Source organism: Salvelinus alpinus, chromosome 30 (genome assembly GCF_045679555.1).
Source record: "Salvelinus alpinus chromosome 30, SLU_Salpinus.1, whole genome shotgun sequence".
Taxonomy (NCBI): Eukaryota; Metazoa; Chordata; class Actinopteri; order Salmoniformes; family Salmonidae; genus Salvelinus; species Salvelinus alpinus.
The window spans coordinates 2,189,427-2,201,885 of record NC_092115.1 but is presented as its reverse complement, the minus strand read 5'-3'; the positions used below and the strand labels follow the sequence as shown (position 1 = coordinate 2,201,885).

General features: G+C 43.8%; 1 protein-coding gene across 1 annotated transcript in view; it reads left to right on the top strand.

The window, feature by feature from the left end:
- The first annotated feature begins 1,266 nt into the window (after nt 1-1,266).
- LOC139560230 (collagen alpha-2(VI) chain-like) overlaps nt 1,267-12,459 on the top strand; it is a 52,465-nt gene continuing 41,272 nt past the window's right edge. Inside the window, exons 1-2 of the mRNA XM_071376810.1 lie at nt 1,267-1,407; nt 9,684-9,778. Of these exons, the coding sequence (XP_071232911.1) occupies nt 9,697-9,778 (82 nt within the window). The 5' untranslated portion in view covers nt 1,267-1,407; nt 9,684-9,696. The remainder of the gene's footprint in view (nt 1,408-9,683; nt 9,779-12,459) is intronic.

Genomic DNA, 12,459 nt, shown 5'->3' with positions numbered 1-12,459 from the left:
AAGGTAGGGCAGGGGGTAGGAGGTAAGCGGGTAAGAGGTAAGGGTTAGGGGGAAAGGAGTAAGGGTTAATTTTGGATTTAGAGAGAGAGGAAAGGATACGAGGAGAGGAGGGTCATTCTTGCTTCATGAGTCACATTGAAACAGAGGAGAGCAAAGCTCTCCCCCCCACACACACACACACACACACACACAGACACACACAGACACACACAGACACACACTAACACACACAGACACACACACACACACTAACACACACTTCCCTCTGTTCTCTTTTTAAGGAAAAATGCACCCCTCGCCAGAAACATCTGGCGTGTGTGTGTGTGTGTGTGTGTGTGTGTGTGTGTGTGTGTGTGTGTGTGTGTGTGTGTGTGTGTGTGTGTGTGTGTGTGTGTGTGTGTGTGTGTGTGTGTGTGTGTGTGTGTGTGTGTGTGTGTGTGTGTGTGTGTGTGTGTGTGTGCGCGTGCGTGCGTGCGTGCGTGTATATCTCTCTCTGTGTGTGTGTGTGTGTGTGTGTGTGTGTGTGTGTGTGTGTGTGTGTGTGCAAGGCGTGTTGACAGCAATTGTTTAAACAGACCCTCCACAGGTACCCGACCACACACACCTCAGCATCACATATAAACACACACACACACAGACACACATACATACACACTCCACACACACCTCAGCACCACATATGAACAGAGTTCTATAGAACTCTAAAATGTCCATAGTTTATTCCCAGTCCATTTCCCTGTGAATCCGTCCATGTGTGTTCCATTACCAACCGGATGACATCCAACAAGACTTAAAAGCATTGATGCCACCGCCCCGCCCCGTGCTGTGCCTGTGTCTGTGTATGTGTCTGTGCCTGTGTCTGTGTCTGTGCATGTGCCTGTGCCTGTGCCTGTGTCTGTGTCTGTGTCTGTGCCTGTGTCTGTGCATGTGTCTGTGTCTGTGTCTGAGCTAAGCCCACGCCCCAGGTCTCGCTATAAGCACTCATATGGTCAATTCAGATCCTGCTGAACTCTCTCTCAAGCCCTGCTGCTAGGCACAATCAAAACAAGTCACATCACTGAATGCTGAAAGGAGATTAACAGGCGTACTGGCACGCGCCAACACAAGTGCACGCACACACGCACAAGCGCGCAAACACACGAGCACAAATGTACAGACACCCACACCTCCTGTGGACCCAGGGCGCCTCCTCGTGGATGCATGCGGGAGAACAGGAGGAGGGATCAAAACAGTTCGAGCTCACGGAGAGAAACGGGAGAGCAAGCCGTCTCTTCTCCTTTGGTACGCCCGAACCTCACGCGCATCCAGAACATTGTTTTATTCCTCTCCTTTCCTCCTGTCTTTCTCCCCACGAGATGAGAGACTGATCCAGTGAGGGTTCCACGAGCTGTTACAAAGAAGTTTTGGGTGAGTTTAGAAAGTTTAACTGCTGCTATCTCTGCCGTTAGTTCGCCCATCTCTCTCTCTCTCTAACTGCTGCTATCTCTGCCGTTAGTTCGCCCATCTCTCTCTCTCTCTAACTGCTGCTATCTCTGCCGTTAGTTCGCCCATCTCTCTCTCTCAATTCAATTCAATTCAATTCAAGGGGCTTTATTAGCATGGGAAACATGTGTTAACATTGCCAAAGCAAGTGAGGTAGATAATATACAAAAGTGAAATAAACAATAAAACAAATAATCTCTCTCTCTCGGTTATCTTTAATATCCGACTCAAATATGCGTTAGGCTCTATCAAATGTTAAAGCCTTGTAAATGTGTTTGTGAAGTATTTGTATATATGCACGCGCATCGTCTCCACTCTCATTTGGTGACCAGTCAATTAGCTATAAACTATTTTTGGCCACCGCTAATATTTCGGTTTTAGACAGAGTTGCGAAAATCAACTTTAGTTCAGTTGGACACTGTTCTGTGCTGACTGGGTGCTTTCCAGATCAGTTGGACACTGTTCTGTGCTGACTAGGTGCTTTCCAGTTCAGATGGACACTGTTCTGTGCTGACTGGGTGCGTTCCAGTTCAGATGGACACTGTTCTGTGCTGACTGGGTGCGTTCCAGATCAGATGGACACTGTTCTGTGCTGACTGGGTGCGTTCCAGTTCAGATGGACACTGTTCTGTGCTGACTGGGTGTGTTCCAGATCAGATGGACACTGTTCTGTGCTGACTGGGTGCTTTCCAGTTCAGATGGACACTGTTCTGTGCTGACTGGGTGCGTTCCAGTTCAGATGGACACTGTTCTGTGCTGACTGGGTGCGTTCCAGTTCAGTTGGACACTGTTCTGTGCTGACTAGGTGCGTTCCAGTTCCGATGGACACTGTTCTGTGCTGACTAGGTGCGTTCCAGTTCAGATGGACACTGTTCTGTGCTGACTGGGTGCGTTCCAGTTCAGTTGGACACTGTTCTGTGCTGACTAGGTGCGTTCCAGTTCAGATGGACACTGTTCTGTGCTGACTGGGTGCGTTCCAGTTCAGTTGGACACTGTTCTGTGCTGACTGGGTGCGTTCCAGTTCAGTTGGACACTGTTCTGTGCTGACTAGGTGCGTTCCAGTTCAGATGGACACTGTTCTGTGCTGACTGGGTGCGTTCCAGTTCAGTTGGACACTGTTCTGTGCTGACTAGGTGCGTTCCAGTTCAGATGGACACTGTTCTGTGCTGACTAGGTGCGTTCCAGTTCAGTTGGACACTGTTCTGTGCTGACTAGGTGCGTTCCAGTTCAGATGGACACTGTTCTGTGCTGACTAGGTGCGTTCCAGTTCAGATGGACACTGTTCTGTGCTGACTGGGTGCTTTCCAGTTCAGTTGGACACTGTTCTGTGCTGACTAGGTGCGTTCCAGTTCAGTTGGACACTGTTCTGTGCTGACTAGGTGCGTTCCAGTTCAGATGGACACTGTTCTGTGCTGACTAGGTGCGTTCCAGTTCAGATGGACACTGTTCTGTGCTGACTAGGTGCGTTCCAGATCTAGGCATGCGCAGATTACATATCCCATTACTGCTTTATCGTGTTGATATGGTGGTTCCTAAGACACATTTCTTGGAAAGATATGATATTCTGCTCAGATAATGTGTGTATAATTCTGCAACACACCCAGTGCAGAACATGGCTCCCTGTTCATCCCCGTTAAACCCTGCGTTACCGGATCTTACCGTTAGAGGAGGCCAGGCCGGAGCCAGAACGAATCAGTTTGATTTCTATACACTCGACAGTTGTTTTCACGGGAAATTCCTGGTTTCCCAACTAGTCATGGGCCTATGCTGATTTGAAACAATCCACAGCTATTTAAAAAAATTAAAAAAAATAAGCTAATGATCCTCTGTGGCTAAGTCAAGCTCTCTGGTAAAGTATTTTGAATTATTTTATTTAGACAGGAGTAGTTATATAATTTTGGCAAAACATCAATTTACTTTAGGGGAATCCAGCATCCGAACTGTGCACTCGCCAACTTTCCTTTCCAATTCGCAGGTGGCTGAAACCAGAGATATGTATATAATGACGAGATGCTCATGTCTCTGCCCTGAAAAAATGCCAGTCCCAAGCGCAGGAGCGCCGGTAATAAGCTTAGGACTGCATGTTATGCCCATTGAAACGCATTGGGTTTAGTCAGGACAGATGTTGGCGAGAGTGAGCTCTCTCGCTTTGTCTCTTCCTCTCTGCTGAAACTAACGAGGAGAAGAGCGTCCTTCTTGTCTTACTAAATGTAGCCCATGTATCTGGCCAGAAATAGTATGACGTGCCATATTCTGGTCTTGACAGCATCAGATACATACTCTGTTTCGCGCGCTCGGATGCTTTTAGGCGAGTTTGAGGCGTCTTTCTGTCCGCGCGTCTCGGTCAAATAAATGATCAATATTTCAATGTTTTATTTGGACGGGCAGGGAGGTACGGTAGTGGGTGTGTGTGTTCAGGAAGGGATGTTATGCTGCCATAGTGAAGGGGAGCGGGCTCCCTCACTTTTTTGAATTTGAGAATACACAGAGTTGGTAATAAAATTGATGGGAAATTATTCCAAATATATTCTAAATCAATTAGATTTATTTACAACAAAAATCGCATGAAAACGATAGAATGACAAACTAAATTAATATGTAGGCTATAGCAGCATATAGGTAGTTACATGGTAGTTTTACCTCTCTATAGCAGCATATAGGTAGTTACATGGTGGTTTTACCTCTCTATAGCAGCATATAGGTAGTTACATGGTGGTTTTACCTCTCTATAGCAGCATATAGGTAGTTACATGGTGGTTTTACCTCTATAGCAGCATATAGGTAGTTACATGGTGGTTTTACCTCTATAGCAGCATATAGGTAGTTACATGGTGGTTTTACCTCTATAGCAGCATACAGGTAGTTACATGGTGGTTTTACCTCTCTATAGCAGCATATAGGTAGTTACCTAGTGGTTTGACCTCTATAGCACCATATAGGTAGTTACATGGTGGTTTTACCTCTCTATAGCAGCATATAGGTAGTTACATGGTGGTTTTACCTCTCTATAGCAGCATATAGGTAGTTACATGGTGGTTTTACCTCTCTATAGCAGCATATAGGTAGTTACATGGTGGTTTTACCTCTCTATAGCAGCATATAGGTAGTTACATGGTGGTTTTACCTCTCTATAGCACCATATAGGTAGTTACATGGTGGTTTTACCTCTCTATAGCACCATATAGGTAGTTACATGGTGGTTTTACCTCTCTATAGCACCATATAGGTAGTTACATGGTGGTTTTACCTCTCTATAGCAGCATATAGGTAGTTACATGGTGGTTTTACCTCTCTATAGCACCATATAGGTAGTTACCTGGTGGTTTTACCTCTCTATAGCACCATATAGGTAGTTACATGGTGGTTTTACCTCTCTATAGCAGCATATAGGTAGTTACATGGTGGTTTTAGCTCTCTATAGCAGCATATAGGTAGTTACATGGTGGTTTTACCTCTCTATAGCAGCATATAGGTAGTTACATGGTGGTTTTACCTCTCTATAGCAACATATAGGTAGTTACATGGTGGTTTTACCTCTCTATAGCAGCATATAGGTAGTTACATGGTGGTTTTACCTCTATAGCAGCATATAGGTAGTTACATGGTGGTTTTACCTCTATAGCAGCATATAGGTAGTTACATGGTGGTTTTACCTCTATAGCAGCATATAGGTAGTTACATGGTGGTTTTACCTCTCTATAGCAGCATATAGGTAGTTACCTGGTGGTTTTACCTCTCTATAGCAGCATACAGGTAGTTACATGGTGGTTTTACCTCTATAGAAGCATATAGGTAGTTACCTGGTGGTTGTACCTCTCTATAGCAGCATACAGGTAGTTACATGGTGGTTTTACCTCTCTATAGCAGCATATAGGTAGTTACATGGTGGTTTTACCTCTATAGCAGCATATAGGTAGTTACATGGTGGTTTTACCTCTCTATAGCAGCATATAGGTAGTTACATGGTGGTTTTACCTCTATATAGCAGCATATAGGTAGTTACCTGGTGGTTTTACCTCTATAGCAGCATACAGGTAGTTACATGGTGGTTTTACCTCTCTATAGCAGCATATAGGTAGTTACCTGGTGGTTTTACCTCTATAGCAGCATATAGGTAGTTACATGGTGGTTTTACCTCTCTATAGCAGCATATAGGTAGTTACATGGTGGTTTTACCTCTCTATAGCAGCATATAGGTAGTTACCTGGTGGTTTTACCTCTATAGCACCATATAGGTAGTTACATGGTGGTTTTACCTCTCTATAGCAGCATATAGGTAGTTACATGGTGGTTTTACCTCTCTATAGCACCATATAGGTAGTTACATGGTGGTTTTACCTCTCTATAGCACCATATAGGTAGTTACATGGTGGTTTTACCTCTCTATAGCACCATATAGGTAGTTACATGGTGGTTTTACCTCTCTATAGCAGCATATAGGTAGTTACATGGTGGTTTTACCTCTCTATAGCACCATATAGGTAGTTACATGGTGGTTTTACCTCTCTATAGCAGCATATAGGTAGTTACATGGTGGTTTTACCTCTCTATAGCAGCATATAGGTAGTTACATGGTGGTTTTACCTCTCTATAGCAGCATATAGGTAGTTACCTGGTGGTTTTACCTCTATAGCAGCATATAGGTAGTTACATGGTGGTTTTACCTCTCTATAGCAGCATATAGGTAGTTACATTGTGGTTTTACCTCTCTATAGCAGCATATAGGTAGTTACCTGGTGGTTTTACCTCTATAGCACCATATAGGTAGTTACATGGTGGTTTTACCTCTCTATAGCAGCATATAGGTAGTTACATGGTGGTTTTACCTCTCTATAGCAGCATATAGGTAGTTACATGGTGGTTTTACCTCTCTATAGCAGCATATAGGTAGTTACATGGTGGTTTTACCTCTCTATAGCAGCATATAGGTAGTTACATGGTGGTTTTACCTCTCTATAGCAGCATATAGGTAGTTACATGGTGGTTTTACCTCTCTATAGCACCATATAGGTAGTTACATGGTGGTTTTACCTCTCTATAGCACCATATAGGTAGTTACATGGTGGTTTTACCTCTCTATAGCACCATATAGGTAGTTACATGGTGGTTTTACCTCTCTATAGCAGCATATAGGTAGTTACATGGTGGTTTTACCTCTCTATAGCACCATATAGGTAGTTACCTGGTGGTTTCACCTCTCTATAGCACCATATAGGTAGTTACATGGTGGTTTTACCTCTCTATAGCAGCATATAGGTAGTTACATGGTGGTTTTACCTCTCTATAGCAGCATATAGGTAGTTACATGGTGGTTTTACCTCTCTATAGCAGCATATAGGTAGTTACATGGTGGTTTTACCTCTCTATAGCAGCATATAGGTAGTTACATGGTGGGTTTACCTCTCTATAGCAGCATATAGGTAGTTACCTGGTGGTTTTACCTCTCTATAGCAGCATACAGGTAGTTACATGGTGGTTTTACCTCTATAGCAGCATATAGGTAGTTACCTGGTGGTTTTACCTCTCTATAGCAGCATACAGGTAGTTACATGGTGGTTTTACCTCTCTATAGCACCATATAGGTAGTTACATGGTGGTTTTACCTCTATAGCAGCATATAGGTAGTTACCTGGTGGTTTTACCTCTCTATAGCAGCATATAGGTAGTTACATGGTGGTTTTACCTCTATATAGCAGCATATAGGTAGTTACCTGGTGGTTTTACCTCTCTATAGCAGCATATAGGTAGTTACATGGTGGTTTTACCTCTAAAGCAGCGTATAGGTAGTTACATGGTGGTTTTACCTCTCTATAGCAGCATATAGGTAGTTACATGGTGGTTTTACCTCTATAGCAGCATATAGGTAGTTACATGGTGGTTTTACCTCTATAGCAGCATATAGGTAGTTACATGGTGGTTTTACCTCTATAGCAGCATATAGGTAGTTACATGGTGGTTTTACCTCTCTATAGCAGCATATAGGTAGTTACATGGTGGTTTTACCTCTATAGCAGCATATAGGTAGTTACATGGTGGTTTTACTTATATAGCAGCATATAGGTAGTTACATGGTGGTTTTACCTCTATAGCAGCATATAGGTAGTTACATGGTGGTTTTACCTCTCTATAGCAGCATATAGGTAGTTACATGGTGGTTTTACCTCTCTATAGCAGCATATAGGTAGTTACATGGTGGTTTTACCTCTATAGCAGCATATAGGTAGTTACATGGTGGTTTTACCTCTCTATAGCACCATATAGGTAGTTACATGGTGGTTTTACCTCTATAGCAGCATATAGGTAGTTACATGGTGGTTTTACCTCTCTATAGCAGCATATAGGTAGTTACATGGTGGTTTTACCTCTATAGCAGCATATAGGTAGTTACATGGTGGTTTCTTCCCTGTCTTCTCTCTCTCTGGTGGTGCAAATGATGACTAACTGTAGGCCTGTGCAGAGACCTTGCCTTGCCTAACCCTAACCCTTGGTTGATGATCTGTGTCAAGGTATTGCTCTGTGCCCAGCCTGATATCTAGAAATATACAAAAATAGGTTTTTTATTCTCTATTTTGGTTAGGTCAGGGTGTGACTAGGGTGGGCATCCTAGTTTCCTTATTTCTATGTTGGTGTGGTTGATTCCCAATCAGGGGCAGCTGTCTATCGTTGTCTCTGATTGGGGATCATATATAAGTTGTCATTTTCCTTTTGGGTTTTGTGGAGTCTTGTTTTCTGTTTAGTGTTTGTACCTGACAGAACTGTTCGCTTTCGTTTTCGCTTTGTTATGTTGGTTGAGTGTTTTTGGATAATAAAAATCATGAACACTTCCCACGCTGCGCTTTGGTCCACTTGTTTCGACGAGCTTTACAGTTTTAAGCCTTCCTCAAACCATAGCCCTAACTTTATCTGCTCAGAATTAATGCCTAAACTGTTAACCTTTTGAGTTGTTTCTGTTTTAACCCTGAAACCAAGCGGGAGTAAGGCATCAAAAATAGTCCATCCATGGAATTTCGAAGGGAAACTATGAGATGTTGTTGCTGTGTCAGCTGTTATTGTTGGTGGCGTAGAGGACATATAAATAGCTGTCCATGCATTTATATAACTGTCCATGCATCTGTATAACTGTCTAACTGTCCATCTGTATAACTGTCCATCTGCATAACTGTCCATCTGCATAACTGTCCATCTGCATAACTCTCCATCTGCATAACTGTCCATCTGCATAACTGTCCATCTGCATAACTGTCCATCTGCATAACTGTCCATCTGCATAACTGTCCATCTGCATAACTGTCCATCTGTATAACTGTCCATCTGCATAACTGTCCATCTGCATAACTGTCCATCTGCATAACTGTCCATCTGCATAACTGTCCAGGCATCTGCATAACTGTCCATCTGCATAACTGTCCATCTGCATAACTTTCCATCTGCATAACTGTCCATCTGTATAACTTTCCAGCTGTATAACTGTCCATCTGCATAACTGTCCATCTGTATAACTGTCCAGGAATCTGTATAACTGTCCATATATATAACTGTTCAGGCATCTGCATAACTGTCCATCTGTATAACTGTCCAAGCATCTGTATAACTTTCCAGCTGTATAACTGTCCATCTGCATAACTGTCCATCTGTATAACTGTCCAGGAATCTGTATAACTGTCCATATATATAACTGTTCAGGCATCTGCATAACTGTCCATCTGTATAACTGTCCAAGCATCTGTATAACTGTCCAGTTATCTGTACAACTGTCCAGTTATCTGTATAACTGTCCATCTGTATAACTGTCCATCTGCATAAATGTCCAGGCATCTGCATAACTGTCCATCTGTATAACTGTCCATCTGCATAAATGTCCAGGCATCTGCATAACTGTCCATCTGTATAACTGTCCACGCATCTGTATCACTGTCCATCTGTATAACTGTCCAGCTCTATAGCTGTCCATCAGTATAACTATATAAATACCCATCCGTATAACTGTCCAGGCATCTGTATACCTGTCCAACTGTATACCTGTCCATCTGCATAACTGTCCATCTGTATGAATGTCCATCTGTATAACTATCCATCTGTATAACTGTTCAGGAATCTGTACTACCCCAGGTGAGATATAGTAATTCTATTCAAATGTGATGTCATTTGTGGATTTAAGTATTTAAAGTGTGTGTGTGTGTGTGTGTGTTTGTGTGTGTCAGGTAGGAGGAGAGGATGATGATGATGTCAGAGTTCATCGTGCTGTGTTTACTGTTTGGAGCCGCAGCACACGCCCAGGCCTTCCCAGACTGCAACAGTGAGTTCCCTTCCTACCATGCACCGCTCTAGATCTGACATCATACTGACATCATACTGACATCATACTCCAGTCTGCAGCTGCATCCCAAATGGCACCCTATTCCCTACATGGTGCCATATTATTGACCAGGGCTCTATTTGACCAGAGCTCTATTTGACCAGGGCTCTATTTGACCAGAGCTCTATTTGACCAGAGCTCTATTTGACCAGGGCTCTATTTGACCAGAGCTCTATTTGACCAGAGCTCTATTTGACCAGAGCTCTATTTGACCAGGGCTCTATTTGACCAGAGCTCTATTTGACCAGAGCTCTATTTGACCAGAGCTCTTTTTGACCAGGGCTCTTTTTGACCAGGGCTCTATTTGACCAGAGCTCTATTTGACCAGGGCTCTATTTGACCAGAGCTCTATTTGACCAGAGCTCTATTTGACCAGAGCCCTTTTTGACCAGAGCTCTATTTGACCAGAGCTCTATTTGACCCGAGCTCTATTTGACCAGAGCTCTATTTGACCAGAACTCTATTTGACCAGAGCTCTATTTGACCAGGGCTCGATTTGACCAGAGCTCTATTTGACCAGGGCTCTATTTGACCAGAGCTCTATTTGACCAGAGCTCAATTTGACCAGAGCTCTATTTGACCCGAGCTCTTTTTGACTAGAGCTCTATTTGACCAGAGCTCTATTTGACCAGAGCTCTATTTGACCAGAGGTCTATTTGACCAGGGCCCATTTTGACCAGAGCTCTATTTGACCAGAGCTCTATTTGACCAGAGCTCTATTTGACCAGGGCCATTTTTGACCAGAGCTCTATTTGACCAGGGCTCTATTTGACCAGAGCCCGTTTTGACCAGAGCTCTATTTGACCAGGGTTCTATTTGACCAGAGCTCTATTTGACCAGGGCCCTTTTTGACTAGAGCTCTATTTGACCAGAGCTCTATTTGACCAGAGCCCGTTTTGACCAGAGCTCTATTTGACCAGGGCTCTATTTGACCAGAGCTCTATTTGACCAGGGCTCTATTTGACCAGAGCCCTATTTGACCAGGGCTCTATTTGACCAGAGCTCTATTTGACCAGGGCTCTATTTGACCAGAGCTCCATTTGACCAGGGCTCTATTTGACCAGGGCTCTATTTGACCAGAGCTCTATTTGACCAGAGCTCTATTTGACCAGAGCTCTATTTGACCAGAGCCCGTTTTGACCAGAGCTCTATTTGACCAGAGCTCTATTTGACCAGGGCTCTATTTGACCAGAGCTCTATTTGACCAGGGCTCTATTTGACCAGAGCCCTATTTGACCAGGGCTCTATTTGACCAGAGCTCTATTTGACCAGGGCTCTATTTGACCAGAGCTCCATTTGACCAGGGCTCTATTTGACCAGGGCTCTATTTGACCAGAGCTCTATTTGACCAGAGCTCTATTTGACCAGAGCTCTATTTGACCAGAGCCCGTTTTGACCAGAGCTCTATTTGACCAGAGCTCTATTTGACCAGGGCTCTATTTGACCAGAGCCCGTTTTGACCAGAGCTCTATTTGACCAGAGCTCTATTTGACCAGAGCTCTATTTGACCAGGGCTCTATTTGACCAGGGCTATATTTGACCAGGGCTCTATTTGACCAGAGCTCTATTTGACCAGAGCTCTATTTGACCAGAGCTCTATTTGACCAGAGCTCTATTTCACCAGAGCCCGTTTTGACCAGAGCTCTATTTGACCAGAGCTCTATTTGACCAGGGCTCTATTTGACCAGAGCCCGTTTTGACCAGAGCTCTATTTGACCAGAGCTCTATTTGACCAGAGCTCTATTTGACCAGGGCTCTATTTGACCAGGGCTCTATTTGACCAGGGCTCTATTTGACCAGAGCTCTATTTGACCAGAGCTCTATTTGACCAGAGCTCTATTTGACCAGAGCCCGTTTTGACCAGAGCTCTATTTGACCAGAGCTCTATTTGACCAGAGCTCTATTTGACCAGAGCTCTATTTGACCAGAGCTCTATTTGACCAGGGCTCTATTTGACCAGGGCTCTATTTGACCAGGGCTCTATTTGACCAGAGCTCTATTTGACCAGAGCTCTATTTGACCAGAGCTCTATTTGACCAGAGCCCGTTTTGACCAGAGCTCTATTTGACCAGAGCTCTATTTGACCAGAGCTCTATTTGACCAGGGCTCTATTTGACCAGAGCTCTATTTGACCAGAGCTCTATTTGACCAGAGCTCTATTTGACCAGGGCTCTATTTGACCAGAGCTCTATTTGACCAGAGCTCTATTTGACCAGAGCTCTATTTGACCAGAGCTCTATTTGACCAGAGCTCTATTTGACCAGGGCTCTATTTGACCAGAGCTCTATTTGACCAGAGCTCTATTTGACCAGAGCTCTATTTGACCAGAGCTCTATTTGACCAGAGCTCTATTTGACCAGAGCTCTATTTGACCAGGGCTCTATTTGACCAGAGCTCTATTTGACCAGAGCTCTATTTGACCAGGGCTCTATTTGACCAGAGCTCTATTTGACCAGGGCTCTATTTGACCAGAGCTCTATTTGACCAGAGCTCTATTTGACCAGGGCTCTATTTGACCAGAGCTCTATTTGACCAGGGCTCTATTTGACCAGAGCTCTATTTGACCAGAGCTCTATTTGACCAGAGCTCTATTTGACCAGGGCTCTATTTGACCAGAGCTC